The following is a 14,750-nucleotide window of genomic DNA, read 5'->3' on the forward strand; positions in this document are numbered from 1 at the left end:
TTTTGTTTTGTTTTGTTTTGTTTTGTTTTGTTTTGTTTTGTTTTGTTTTGTTTTAACCCACAATCAAATATCCATTTGAAGGCTTTTTATTCAGTGGTATATGTTCAGAATAGTGCAGCTATCATTGAGATGTAACCTTAGGACATCTTCAACATTCCGTATGTATACATTAATGGCCACTCTCCACCCTCCCTCCCCATCGTCTGTATCTGTTCCAGACCAGCCTCCACTTACTTACTCTCTCTCTCTATGAACTTGCATCTTATGGATGACTTACCCAAGTAGCATCATAGAATGTGTGGTCCTTTTTATCTTTTTTTCTTCAACTTCTTAATATTTTTTTGTTCTCCAGGTTTATTCACATAGCATGTATCAGCACGTCTTTGTTGTTGTCAAATAATATTTCAGTGTGTCCATGTACTGCTTGGTTCATGCACTCATTAGATGGTATTTAGGTTTATGCTTTTCAATGTTGACAAAAAGATTACTGTGAACATTTGTGCACATATTTTTTTATGGACATGTTTTTTTTTCATTTCCCATGGTGGTGGGGCAGAGAGGGAGGGAGGAATGATAGGTGTGTACAAAGAAATTTGGTCATACAGTAATCTACATTTCTGGCTTCAGGCTTCTGACTACCATTTTGGAAATGCGCTGTTAGCAATAGATGAGATCTCTCCAGCTATTCCACATTCTCGTCGCCACTTGTTTCTTGACATTTCTATTATGACCACATGGCACAGCCATATCCAACGGAAACGGCGAGAGTCACATAGCTAAATGAGGCCATTCCTCCAGGAATTTTCTTGGGGTTTCTGCCCCTGAGCTAACTCAATCAGTGTGATTGGTGCAGTGACAATTGACAAACCCTGCCTGAGCAGGAGGATAGGTCACAGATTCAAGGTCTCTTTTTATTATAGGCTTAGTACTCTCTGAAAATGTCGTGTAAAGATAGGAGGTCATACAGGGCACACCCCTAGATAGAACTCAGTAAATAAGATAGGTTGAATAAAATAAACTTTTCCTACTTTATAGTATAGATAATGAAACATATAGTAAAAGAAGTTAGGTACTAGTATTTGTGACTCACAAAAGGACTGGTTCAGATATTTTCTGTTTGTCTGGAGTATTTTAAAACTACAAACACTGCCAGCCTAAAAGCAGGCTGTCATATAATAACTGTGTTTGTTTTGGAGTAGATATTCTTTAGATTCTTTACATTGGAGTTGTAGGATAAGTTGTACCATACATTGTAGGATAATAAGAATAAAATTGGTTCTATTTATATTTTCTAGTTGTAACTGAACTTGTAACCATGGACATGTAATGAAAAATCAAACACATAATCTCTACCTCTTAAATAACCATTCATCTGTCTTTATTCTGTGAAACCCGTATAAATAAGGAAGCACCTGGTTGCCCACCAGTCAGAACTGGGAGGATGCCCTGATCTTCCTCAACTTACCACCTCTGCCATCTGTCCTGTCAGCCAGGGAAGCTTCCCCAGTCCCCCTCGGACCACTCCTCCCATGGTGTTCTCTGTGTGTCAAGTGCCATCTTGCAGTGACGTTGCTGCTGCTGTTTTGTTTTGTTTTGTTTCGGGTTGAGAGGCAGGAAAATGTTCAGTTGAAGAGGCAGGCATTTCATGAGGAAAGTGTTCAACCTTCAACATGTCAATCTTTTATCATTAGACATTCTGCATAGATCTTGTAAAGTGACCTTCATTGTAAGTAAGTATTTTTGACATGAAGGATGCTAGAATTTGTCAATTTTTTTTCTGTGTTTCTTACCATAGTGTGATGTATTGTTAAACCAGCTTTATATTCCTAAATCCTACTTGGTCATGCAGCCAATATCTTTTATATGATGTGAGATTAAGTTGCCTAATACCTAACCTGTCATCTCTATCTTCAAGATGTGTGTATAAGCTGGGCAGTGGTGGCGCACGCCTTTAATCACAGCACTTGGGAGACAGAGGCAGGAGGATTTCTGAGTTCGAGGCCAGCCTGGTCTACAGAGCGAGCTCCAGGACAGCCAGGGCTATACAGAGAAACCCTGTCTCGAAAAACCAAAAAAAAAAAAAAAAAAAAAAAAAGATGTGTGTATAAGCCATGTGTGTATGTATATTTACAGTTTGCTTTCCCTGTGATAATGTCTTGTTTATATTCCAGGACCACCTAAAATGAATTAAAAAGTATTCCATATACTTACATTCTCTGAAAGAGATGTTATTGATTGGTAAAGGACTGGTATTGATCATCCCTAATATTTTATAATATCTAGTAAATATTAATATTTTGGTGTTTATATTTTATAGTAATCTTTATATTTTATATGTAACATTTATATTTAAGTGTTTTATATAAAATATATTTTTGTGTTTTATATAAAATACTAACATTTTATATTTACATTAATATTTAAATGTTATAGTATTTTTAATATTGAAGGCATCCAAATCTCAGCTGTTCCGTATGAGTAGTTTGAGGGAGTCATTATTTTCAGTTTTGTACCTACCGGTAAGCCCACCAGACTCCAGTGGACAGTTCCACCTCAGTGTCACGTATATGCCTCTGATTAAACTCAATAGGTTTCAAAACCAAAAGTCATGAATGAGGGAAGGATTTGTAGGAAATGGAGGTGCATTGAAAGGGGAGAAGATCGGAGAGGATTGTGGGATATAATCAGAATGCATTATATGTATGTATATATGAAATTGTCTAAGAAAAAAATTAATTGAAAAAAGAAAAGATAGTAACATAAAATAGTACTTAACTGAACACATAATACTGTTATAAATTTTAATCATTATACTACATTTTAGAAATTAAGTCTCCCTAACAAACCTATACTTCAAATATAAAAATACTAATTTAATCTTAGTTAATTTAATGTAGTCTAATTCAATCTTTTGTTATCAGTCTAATTTTTTCTTCAGTTAGCTTCATAAATGTGTTTTCCTAGAGTTTATCCGAGTCATCTATTTAATAGCTTGTGATTGTTTACCTATAACATTTAAGTGGTGTAGTGAAACTTACTTGTTAGAGACACCAAACTTGGGTTGAGAGCATAGCCCACTTGGTCGAGTTGACACGGAAGATCCCAAGCATGCCGGAACCTGCCACTGCAAGCAGGGGTCTGTGCTCCCACGCCCTTAGGAGGTAGAGGCCAAGTGTCAGGAGTCCAAGGGCATCTTCAACTACATAGCAAGTTTGAGGCCAGCCAAGGTTACATAAGATCCTTCCTGAAAACATCAAACCAACAAACCGAGTTTCTCGATTATAACAAGGAAATACATGCTGGGGGTGTTCCCTCAAAATACTGAGGCGGTACTAGAATCATTATGTGAGGTTTTTTTCTTATGCGATTTTCTGAAATTCATAAGACATTCGTTAAGATAAATAATCATTTTTGTGTATCCACAGATTGGTATCATACGAGATCGTTTGATTCAGTTCTTCACTAAGTTACAGTTTGCTGTGACTGTACTTTTGGCATTGTGGACAGAAAAAAAACAGCACAGAAAAACAACTACTACTCTGTGTATACTCAACACCGTATTCGCTCCCTTCGTGCTGGTTATTATAGTTTTTTCAACACTACTGTCATCTCCTCTACTGCCCCTCTTCACACTTCCTGTTTTCTTGGTGGGGTTTCCTCGTCCCATTCAGAGCTGGCCAGGAGCAGTGGGCACTGCAGCTTGTGTGTGCACAGACACAGTGTTCTACCACCAGATGGTCCCCAGGTTAACTTCGGCACTGCAGACTGCAATGGCAGCTGGAAGTTTAGGTGAGTGGTAAGCTGTACTTAAAAAATTCTTTCTGATATATTTGAGGTACAAGAAAAAAGAAAAAAAGAAAAAAAAAGGAAGAAAACAGAAGGTCCTTTGTATTCAACCATAAAACAGATTCCAGTACTTTGATATATAGCCAGAGACTAAACATGAAATAGAATTATATCTCTACTGCTTATTTGGAGATAAAATTATAAAATAAACATACTTAAAGAGAATTTCCATAGAGTGATTTGACAGTTTAAAAAGGAAAACTTTTTTTAAAAAAAAAATTCAGTTGGCAGGCTCACCATTGAAACGGAAAAATCTTTCTGCTCATATTTTTCATGAACTTAAAACAAATTTCTGTCAAGTCAGTTCAGTAGGTTCCACCCCTAAAGTGGGAGAGCAGCTGCTCATGTGGACCCCTGCCTGGCACATCCCAGGACAGAGACCTTGACAGGAAAGTGGGGGTACTGTCTGTGCAGATGCTGAGGGCCGGGAGAGACTCTCCACAGGTGCCCACTTGGGGAATCCCTTGTAGGCAGACATTTCAGAGGGTGGTGGCCAGTCCTGCTGAGTTAACTCATCTGTGCCACATGTTGATTAAGGAGACTTACACACACACAGAGAAAAGTGCTATTTTTTAAAGATTTATTTATTTTATGAATGTGAGTACACAGTTACTATGATCAGACACACCAGAAGAGGGCATCAGATCCCATTACAGATGATTGTGAGCCATCATGTGGTTGCTGGGAATTGAACTCAGGACCTCTGGAAGAACAATCAGTGCTCTTAACTGTTGAGCCATCTCTCCAGCCCAAAAAGTGCTATTTTTAATAGCGAAAAAATGGAAATACCTAGATTATTTCCCGGCCAGAAAAGGAATACTCAAAATCAACTGTAGTCATATAGTGAATTCTAATGCTTTGAAAGAACTTGAGCCGGTTGCAGTCAACATGAGCAAGTCCATAGGTTCTATGTTGAGAGACCTAAGTTTTAAAAATTTATGTTGCAAATTGATATAGACTATATAAAAATCTCAAAACCATAAAAGACTTCTGTGTTTATCGTTTACATCAGCGTGAGGTTGGCTTCATGCATATTTAGCATTTTATTCAAGTCTCCACTTGGTGATTTTTCTGACAAACATAGCCTCAGACGTAATACCTCATGATATGCAGTGGGTACTCGTCAGACCTAATGATGGGCAAAGTCGTTGAAATTAGGTTATAGATGTTTAATTTTAAATATTCACAGAACAAAACAAGCCGAAAAGTTATTTCTTTTCCTTCCTTCCTTCCTTCCTTCCTTCCTTCCTCCCTCCCTCCCTCCCTCCCTCCCTCCCTCCCTCCCTCCCTCTCTCTCTCTCTCTCTTTCTTTCTTTCCTTCCTTCTTTCTTTCCTTCTTTTTCTTCTCTCCTGTTTTAAATTTCTTTTAGGTCTTCTCCTACCTGGCTCTCATTACCTGGGCCGTTTTGAAGATCGTTTAATATGGATTATGGTTCTAGAGTGTGGCTACACTTACTGTTGCATTAATGTTAAGGTCAGTACCACTTAAAACTCCTCCAGTAGTTTTTATAGAGCATATGTCAAATTTTACCTGTTATGTACACATCAGTAACTTAATTTGAAAGAAGTGGATCTTAGCCAGTGAAAATCCATGATGATTTTTAAAGGTAAGCACCTATTGATAGCTGACTAGGTAACAAAATTACCTACATTTTTTTCTGGTCTTTTTAAAATTAGTTAATATTGGCATTATTATTTTATTACATACATGGGTGTTTTGCCGATATATGTGATTACATGCCTGATACTTATGGAGGCCAGCAGAGGGCAGCAGACCCCCTGGAACTGGGGTTACAGATGGTTATGAACTGCTGTGTGGATGCTGGGAATCAAATCAGGATCCTCTGGAAGAGCAGTCAGTGCTCTTAACCGCTGAGCCGTCTCTCCAGCCATATCTCCTAGTCCTGTTCTTGTCATCCATGTCTAATTGAGTCTCTCAACAGTGAGTCGGTAATTTCTTAAATTCCCATGTATCACATAAACATTTCAATTTACTTAAGTATCTTCCCACACCACTACCCTCCATACTACACCATTCTTCTTTCTTGTAAGGGCAAAATGCCCTATTAGAGTTGTTTATTCTAAATTCTTCCCATTCTGCTTCACCTTACTTCGGTGTGTGACTCTGTTCCCAAATTTGTACTTCTTGAGGTCTTCAATGACTTTCACCTTACTAATAACTCAGTATTTATTCTCAGAACTGTGCCACTTAGCCAGACAGCAGCAGTTGATAAGATACTCTGTTTTTTTGTTTGTTTGTTTGTTTGTTTGTTTGTTTTGGTTTTTCGAGGCAGGGTTTCTCTGTGTAGCCCTGGCTGTCCTGGAACTCACTCTATAGACCAGGCTGGCCTCAAACTCAGAAATCTGCCTGCCTCTGCCTCCCAAGTGCTGGGATTAAAGGTGTGCACCACCACCGCCCGGCGGTATATTCTTGTTTTAACAAAGACTGGATGAGAGTACTTGTAACCAAAATGTTGCCTGCCTGCCCTTTTACAACTCTGACTCTCAAAATGTAGTGTTCAGTGTACCTGGATTAACTACAAATGGAAATGCCCGAGTTTCACTTTGGAGCTTCCCAATCAGGAACTGAGGGTTGACCATTGGTATGCTATAAAATACTATTGCATCATTACTCTTCATCTAAAGTTTGCTTGAATTGTCTGAAAAGGAACATGCAGACTATCATGAATATTTTTATTTATTTTATTACATTTTTAAATCATACAGTTTACTATTACCCAGTGACATAAATCCTTTCAATGGTCTTTCATGATTTTCACACTATTTATTGGTAAGCTTTATCTATCTGTCTGTCTATCTATCTATCTATCTATCTATCTATCTATCTTGACCCAGCTGGCTTAGGACTTACTAACATTTGTATTACTTTGAAGTTTAAAAAATTCAATCTTCATAAATGTATTTGCTAACTTTTTTGTAACTCTTTGGTAATTTCATAATGCAGACAATACAGTTAGGTCATACTCACACCCACTCCACCCTTCAACTCCTTCCAGGCTCTGCTACCCCCAACCCCATCGAGTTCCCCAAAAGCACGTCTTGGTTTTGCTATAACTCTAAGTCCCATCAGTGCTTCCTGTGTGCTGAGTGTGCATCTGTGCAGGGCCATCTGCTGGACCAGTGACAACCTAAGTGGGCCACACCCCTGAAGAAAGCTGTTTCTTCAGGCAGCAATCAGTTGCTAAAAGCCCCTACATTAGGGATGGGGCATCGTCAGGCCTCCCCTCCCCTGTGCACACTAGGATGTTGACTGCTTGTGCAAGTGACCTCAGCCTCCGTGGCTTCCTGTGAGCAGCAACTTCACCAGATCCAGAAGACACTGTTTTGCCGCAGACCTGCTTATCCTCGGGCTCGGGAAGTCTTTCTGCCCTCGCTAGCTGATCCCCTCTAAGTTGTGAAAGAAGTGGATGTGTGTAGATGCCCATGGAGGGTCGAGCACCTCATCCTCACTCAGCTTCTAGATGTCATTTTTCCTGTGAAGTAAGAGGAACCTCAGAGGAGACAGCTCTCTGGAGGGTGTATGTGGCACGTGGTGGAACAGTCACTTGTAAGTGGGTCAGGAAGGTTACTCGTGGTTTCGTGCTATATATAAGTAAGTTACCAGCTCTGATAGTGAAGAGTAAACTACTTCACTCCCAGTGAATTAGTTGTCAGCTCAGCTGGGCTGGGGACAAGTTCCCTTAATGAGCACCTGGTGACGGTCTGGACACCATGTCAGATTTGCCTGTGGCACTGTATCAGCACCTGTCTAAAACTGAGACAGGGTCGTACTCATTCACTCGCACCTACTTGTAAAGCTTATCCGGCTTAGACCCTGGGAAGATAGTCAGGACCAAAGACAGCTCTTTATGAAACTTATGCTGCAGTTAGAGACAGTAATCAAATAAATGTAGGAATGTGATTTGATAAATTTTGGTGCTTCCATACATTAAAATAATTCTGTTAGTCTCATATAAAGTAGAATGAAAAGAATGCAGAAATATTGTAACACACTTACCAGTTCTGGTTTTGCCTCCCCCTCCTCCCAACCAAGTCTGACTTGAGAGTTTCTCATGTGTGATTCATCCTTGACAGCAGATGGTCTTATGAAAGAATGGCGCAGTAGGACACAGTAAGTCCTAACCAGCTTCTGTGGGTTTTTCTATCATTTCTTTTAAGATTGCAGCAGCCTTCCTTTTAGTCTCTTTACCTAACATCAAATGTGTTAGATGACAGAACACTTAAGAGGTAGCTGCTTTTGACTTAAGAGTTTGCATTTTCTTTCTCTATGTCTGTGTGATGAGATTCCACAGCTCATGAGCCTGGTCTCTGTTCCCTGATAAGAGACGGTTGTGAACCCAAGTGCTTCTCTTTCTCTTCAGGGGTTAGAACTGCAGGAAACATCCTGTCACACTGCTGAAGCCCAGAGAGTTGATGAGGTGTTTGAAAGTGCTTTTCAACAAGAACACCCACGAGTGTGTTCCCTTAATGAGCACCTGGAGAACGTCTTGACGCCATGTACGGTCTTGCCTGTGAAACTGTATTCTGATGCCAGGAATGTCCTAACTGGAATAATTGATTCTCCTGAAAACCTGAAGGAATTTAAAGATGACCTCATTAAGGTCCTTGTATGGGTGCTTATTCAGCACTGCTCTAAAAGGCCCAGTACACAGGAAAATAGTCACAAAACTGAAAATAAGGGAGAAGCCTCACCAGGGGTCCGACCAGCTTCCATCAGCTCGCCGGGCCCCAAGTCCCTGGAAGACTCTGACAGTTCAAATTCAGACACCATCCATGACTGGTCTGATGGTAGTATTTTTGATGATGAACCAGCTATTAAAAACAAAAAAGAAAAACTTCAGTTCAAAGATCTGCCTTGTACAAATTTGTCTATTCCAGGGTCAGTAGATTCCCAGAATGCAGATGACCATTCTGCAGGCACAGGTACCAAAAATGATCTTTACGCCGCGGTCATGTTGGGACTCCCTGCTGTTGACAAGGGACAGCGAGAAGATATGGCATATATTCCTCTTGTGGAGTTTAGTTGTTCCCAGTCTCGCTTGCTGAGTTTACCTGAAGAATGGAGGTCTAACTGCACACCCCGTTCCAAAATAATGGAGATGAGTCCCTTGTTCCCAGAAGACTGGTACCAGTTTGTTTTAAGGCAATTGGAATGTTTTCACTCAGAAGAAAAGTCATGTGTCCTAGAAGAAATTGCAAAGGATAAAGCTTTAAAAGACTTGTATGTTCATACAGTAATGGCTTGTTATATTGGTTTATTTGGAATAGACAACGGAGTGCCTAGTCCCGGTCAGCTGGTAAGAGTCTACAATGGCGGCTTACCCTGGTCTGGCACCTTGGATTGGCTCTCAGAAAAACCAGAGCTGTTCCGCCTGGTTCGGAAAGCGTTCAGGTAGTCCATTTTTGATTGTATACAAGTTGTTGGGTTTTGGGTTTTTTTTTTTTTTAATCACTAGAAGATTCTTTTATGGTTTTTTTTTTAAAGCTTGGTCTATAGTAAGTATTGTATTGAAAACAGGTTAACTTCTACATTTTTTATTTTGTTTGTGTGGAGGATTTTTTAATAGACTAATTTTTTTTGATTTCTTCAGTTCAGCTGTTTCATTCTTGCCTCATTTTGTTTGTTTAGGGTTTTGTTGTTGTGTTTGTTGTTTCTGTCAATATTGAGGGTTGAACTTGGATGTTCTGTCTCCACCTTGAGAGAGTGCTGCTGTTACAGGCATGAGCCAGGACCACCTAGTTTATAAGGTGCTGGGTGTCAAACCCAGGGCTTTGTTGTGATGCTAGGCAGGCACGCTACCAACTGAGCTACATCTCCCTCAGTGTGTTTATCTGAAATGGATGATTTCATTTTAGGGGAGGTGAGCTGTTGAAACATGATCCCAGACCGGCCTCAAGCTCATTCTAGATAACCAGGGATGACTTGGTTACCTTGCCTCTGCCTCTGTCACATTTGTGGGCCACTGTGCCCCTTCACGTGGCTTACCTCCACTTCCAAGTCTTAAAAATATCGAATAAAAAGCTTTCATCTCTAAGGTTTTTTTTAAATATTCTGAAATTGTTTGGGTTTCTATTTTTTAGGTATACGCTGAAACTAATGGTTGATAAAGCAAGTTTAGGTCCAATAGAAGACTTTAAAGAACTGACCAACTGCCTCAGAGAGTATGAGAGGGACTGGTACATTGGATTAGTGTCTGAAGAACAGTGGAAGGAAGCAGTTCTAGAAGAAAAGCCATGCCTGTTCTGCCTGGGATATGAGTCTAGTATGGTAAGGCATTTCCATGCAGAAACCCTGCAGACTGGAAGATGTGAATATTTGAATTGACAAATGATGTGACCTTCTAGCTGTGGATAACGTGTTAATGACAGTAGGAAGGCGAAGTCACGGTTCTGTTATCAGATAGTGTAACTTGGAGTAGCGGCTTCACTTCCTTCTGCCAGCTGAAGAGGAACAGTTGAACATGCTGTGCACTGTGTACAGCAGCTGACCTGAGGAGGTGCATGCAGTCTGCCACAGCACAGTGACAAAATGTCTGCAGGCTTTTATTCCCAGTTCAAGTGTAAGAATTACCATTTTAGTGCTAACTCCTCAGGAAGAGAAATTAATTTGTAAGTAGTAAATACTTCTTTTGCTGACTTATATACTGCATTTGAATCAAATCTAGCTAACCTTTGAGAATTCAAAGAGACTTCAAATTGAGGACCTTTAAAAAAACACCTACTATTTACTCATATTTCATTTAAAATATCTTTAATTGAACACATATTTAAAAATTGACTGTTTTGAGCCTGTTTTGGGTTTCAGGTCTATATAACATTACAGCAGAACAAAAGGAGTTCAGGGGCATCTGCCAACAGAAAAGATTGTTTCTAAATTACCATGCTAAGGCATATAGCAAATAAAGAAACATTAGGTTTTTTTTAATGTACTAAATCCGTTATTGAAAAACAGCAAGAAATCTCTCTTTGAAGCGCATCTTGTTGCCTCCTTTCCCAGCAAGACAGAAACTCCATTAGAGTGGTAGCACCAAGAACACAGGGCTCACCCTCCTCCTCTGCATCTAGTTAAGGGATGATTTTCCCTGGGGCGGAGGACGTCAGTATTCCTTATTCTCTTCCCCATTGTAACTACTGAGGCCAAATTCCAGACCGTAAGGAAATGGGTTTCCCTCTGGCCAGCCCTTCTCATGGGAGGCTTTATCTTAGACACGCTACTACCAGCAATCTGGGCCTTGATCCTGCTTGCCTATTCATTTGATAGAAGTTGTACATTGACAGAGATGAGCTGAAGAGGCCTGTAGTTCCTTGTGCCCAGTGTGAAGTGTTGTCTCCTGAGGTGGGAGTGTCTGGCAGGGAGCAGCTTGTGAAAGTTACATCTCCAGTCCCAGACTGCCTCCGAAATAATCCCTGTGGGAGAAGCAAAGCAGAGAAAAATAAATAATAAATAAAAATCAAATAAAAGTTGAGCTCTGAAGCACTCCCCAAAAGAAGTGATTCATTAGCCATGTTGTGGCTACACTGAGGTATGCAGTTAGTATACCTGTGGGCTTGTTAGAGAGGTGAATGTGTTTTCTAGGAATTACACAGGAGAAATCAGAAGGGCAAACTGTACTGGGCAAAGGACTAACCCCATCATTATGGATGTAAAAATCCTCAACACAATATTAATAAACTGATCCAGCAACCTATAAAATCAGCTTTTATTTAAAAAAAACTGCTTTTGTTTCAAAATAGAATATAAATTGGTTAAACTTATAGAAAGCCAAAAATGTAATTCACAGTAACAGCAGAATAAGAAGCAAAAGCCCCATAATTATCTCAGTAGATAAAAAGAAAAAAACTTATTTAACAAAATTCAGCACCCTTTCATGGTAAAAGTATTTTTTGCAGCAATTGAACTTGATATAAAAAATGTATAGTTACCAAAATAGTACTTACTATGCTGGAAATTTCTGCCTCAGTGTATTGGGAAGTAATAAGGATTTGATGAGATCCTGAATGTTTAAGCTATGTGATGAGATTAGTGGCCATTTCAACACAAGGACACATTAGACTTCCTGTATGCATTGGATACCGCCTCACAAAGACAAGAAGAAGGCAGCCTTCAACAAACCAGAAAGAACCCTTACCACAGCCTTGTCATGGTGAGCCCTGACTGCTGTCTCAGCTTCTAAAACAGGGAGAAAACAAACCTCGACCAGTCTCTCTCTTCTTTATCCTCCCCTTCTTTCCTCTCTTCTCTCTCCACCTTTCAACAAGGGTCTCACCATTCTGCCCAGGCTAGTTGTGCAATTCATAAATATCTAAGTTCCACAATCATCCTGTCTCGGTCACTCAGGTTGCAAGGCCTAGAGGCCTGTGCCGCTGTGCTTGGCCTATAACAGCTGAGCCATAACAACAGAGTAGTGAGACAAAAGAAAACTGGTGTCCTTCGGTTCAGAACTGAAGAAGGAGCACTGTTTGCAGATGGCAGAATCTTACGTTTAAAATGTAAGGAATCATTTTTAAAACTTTGAGATAATTGTATGGTATAAAAAGTTGATCGACATAAAATATTTTGTATTTTATACAGAAATGATCAAACCAAAATAAAATAAGGGAATCCCACTTATCAAAAAGAATAAAAGGCCATTGAAATGGCTTAGCAGATAAAGGCACTCGCCACCATGTCTCATGACCTGGGTCCCAGCATCGGAACACACATGGTCAAAGAGAATCATCTTCTAAAAGTTGTCTTCTGACCTCCATATGTACACTGAGACATGTATCTGTGTACACACACATAATGAAATTTTTTTAAAAAAATGTATTTAAAAATAATAAAAATACAAGCCAGGCATATCTCATGCCTTGAATCCCTACCTGCAGAAGGCTAAGAAGGCAGAAGGATTGTGAATTCCAGATTATCTGGACTATATAGTAAGAGCTTGTCTCAAAAATAAATAAATAAAATACTTAGGTAGAAATGTTATAAGTATGAAACATGTACTCTGAAAACTGTAAAACATTGTTGAAGGAAGGAATTAAAGATCAAAATAAATATCAATAAATTAAAATACTCATATTTATGAAATACCCATGTTTGTGAATCAAATTGTATTATTAAAATTCTAGTACTTGGGACTAGAAAGACGGCTCAGAAGATAAAAGCACAGGCTGTTCTTTTAGAGGACCTGGATTCATTTCCCACCACCACCCACATGGCTCACAATCACCTGCATCTCTAGCTCCTCAGGATCTGTGCCCTCTTCTGAGTTCCCTGGGCATTAGCCATGCAAGTGGTACATAGACCTACATGCAGGCATAACCCCCACATGTAACGTGTGTATCTTTTAAATGGTAATAGTCTTCAAATTAACCTACAGACCTAACACTATTCCATTCACATAACACCCACACACATAACGTGTGTAACCTAACACTATCCCATTCAAGGTCGTCTGCCTATTGTTTTCTAAAAGTCATGGAATGTCAAGGAACCCAGAATAGCCAGAAAAGCCTTTTTTTTTAAATTGGTGACCTCATATTTGTGAATTTCAAACTGTATTTTATAAAGTGCCAGTATCTCATACTGTGAGGGCGTGCATAAATGTGAGGTGTGCACTCGTGTGGACCAGGTGCTGTGGAAAGAAGAAGTCTTGTTCAACTGATTTTCAACAAGGATGCCAAGAACATGCAATGGAGAAACCATTGCTTTCAACAAATGGTACTGAGACAATTATGTCCACAGTTAAGAGAAACACTGGATTATGGATGTTATTTCCCCAATGGCTGCTACAAACACTCATCCCTAAAAACTGGGTAACTTTAAAGATCAAATTTATTGCTCTCAGTTCAGGAGCTGGGAGTCTGAAGTCAGGGTGTCAGGAGGTCATGCTCCCTGTGAGGGCTCTGAAGAAGAATTCTTCCCTTAATCCCCTGCTTCTGCTGGCTCCTGGCATTCCTTGGCTGGGGTGATGTAAGATCAGTCTCCATCTCCACATGGCCTTCTTCTGTGTGTCGTGGAGAGTTTTCCTGTTCCTTTCTTTTAAAAGGACACAGACATTGGCTTAGATCCATATAAATCCAGGATGATGTCATCTCAGAGTCCTTAGTTACATCTGCAAAGTACCCACCCCGGTACAGGCCATGTTCACAGGCCTTAGGACTGACATTCCTCTTATTGGAAGATGCTGAACCCACTAAAGGTCTCAGCTAACACCATATTAAGTAACTGACCTCCATTGCTTCAAGGAACTAAATGCTAAAACCATGTAAATTTTAGAAGAAAACATGGGAATAATCTTCATGACCTTGAACTTATGAATAAGTTCTTAGACATGATAAAAGTATAAGAAACAAATGAAGCTGCATCATTAAAAACATAAGGTTTAAGGGCTGGAGCAATAGTTAAGAGACTTGTCTTCTTTCCCAGTGGACCAAGATTCCATTCCTGGAACCCACACGATGCCTCTCAACCATCTGGAACTCTAATCCCAGATCCAACACCCTCTTCTGGCCTTCTCAGACACTGTGTACAGACATACATGCAAGAAAAACATCAAATCACAAAAAAAAAAGAAAAATGAACATTTTAGGGGAAATCTTGATGCTAGGATATAGTTCAGTTGCTAGTGTGCTTACATAGGATGCTTGAAGCCATAGGTTCTCTTCCTGGTTCCACATAAACCAGGCAAGGTAACAGGACTGTTCATTCCAGCACTCAGAAGGTATAGGCAGGAGGATAAGCAGTTGAGGGTTATTCATGGCTGTATCAAATTCTCATTGATCCTGACTACATGTGAACTGTGTCAGAAAGAGAAAGAAAGAAAAGAAAGAAGCAAGGAAGAAAGGAGAGAGGGAGGGAAGGAGGGAGAGGGAGGGAGGGAGGGAGGGAGGGAGGG

The 14,750-nt window shown here is 39.8% G+C and overlaps 1 protein-coding gene across 2 annotated transcripts in view; it reads left to right on the top strand.

The window, feature by feature from the left end:
- The window catches only part of Pcnx4 (pecanex 4), a 43,523-nt gene that overhangs the window by 25,384 nt on the left and 3,389 nt on the right, over positions 1-14,750 (top strand). For both annotated transcript variants that reach the window (XR_003714134.1, XM_028789264.1), the window contains exons 7-10: positions 3,426-3,789; positions 5,217-5,320; positions 8,229-9,259; positions 9,949-10,135. Coding sequence is in view for 1 of the 2 variants with exons in the window: in XM_028789264.1 (XP_028645097.1) it covers positions 3,426-3,789; positions 5,217-5,320; positions 8,229-9,259; positions 9,949-10,135 (1,686 nt within the window). In the remaining variant the exon portion in view is untranslated. The remainder of the gene's footprint in view (positions 1-3,425; positions 3,790-5,216; positions 5,321-8,228; positions 9,260-9,948; positions 10,136-14,750) is intronic.

The sequence above is a fragment of the Grammomys surdaster genome, unplaced genomic scaffold, assembly GCF_004785775.1.
Source record: "Grammomys surdaster isolate TR1022 unplaced genomic scaffold, NIH_TR_1.0 127, whole genome shotgun sequence".
NCBI lineage: Eukaryota > Metazoa > Chordata > Mammalia > Rodentia > Muridae > Grammomys > Grammomys surdaster.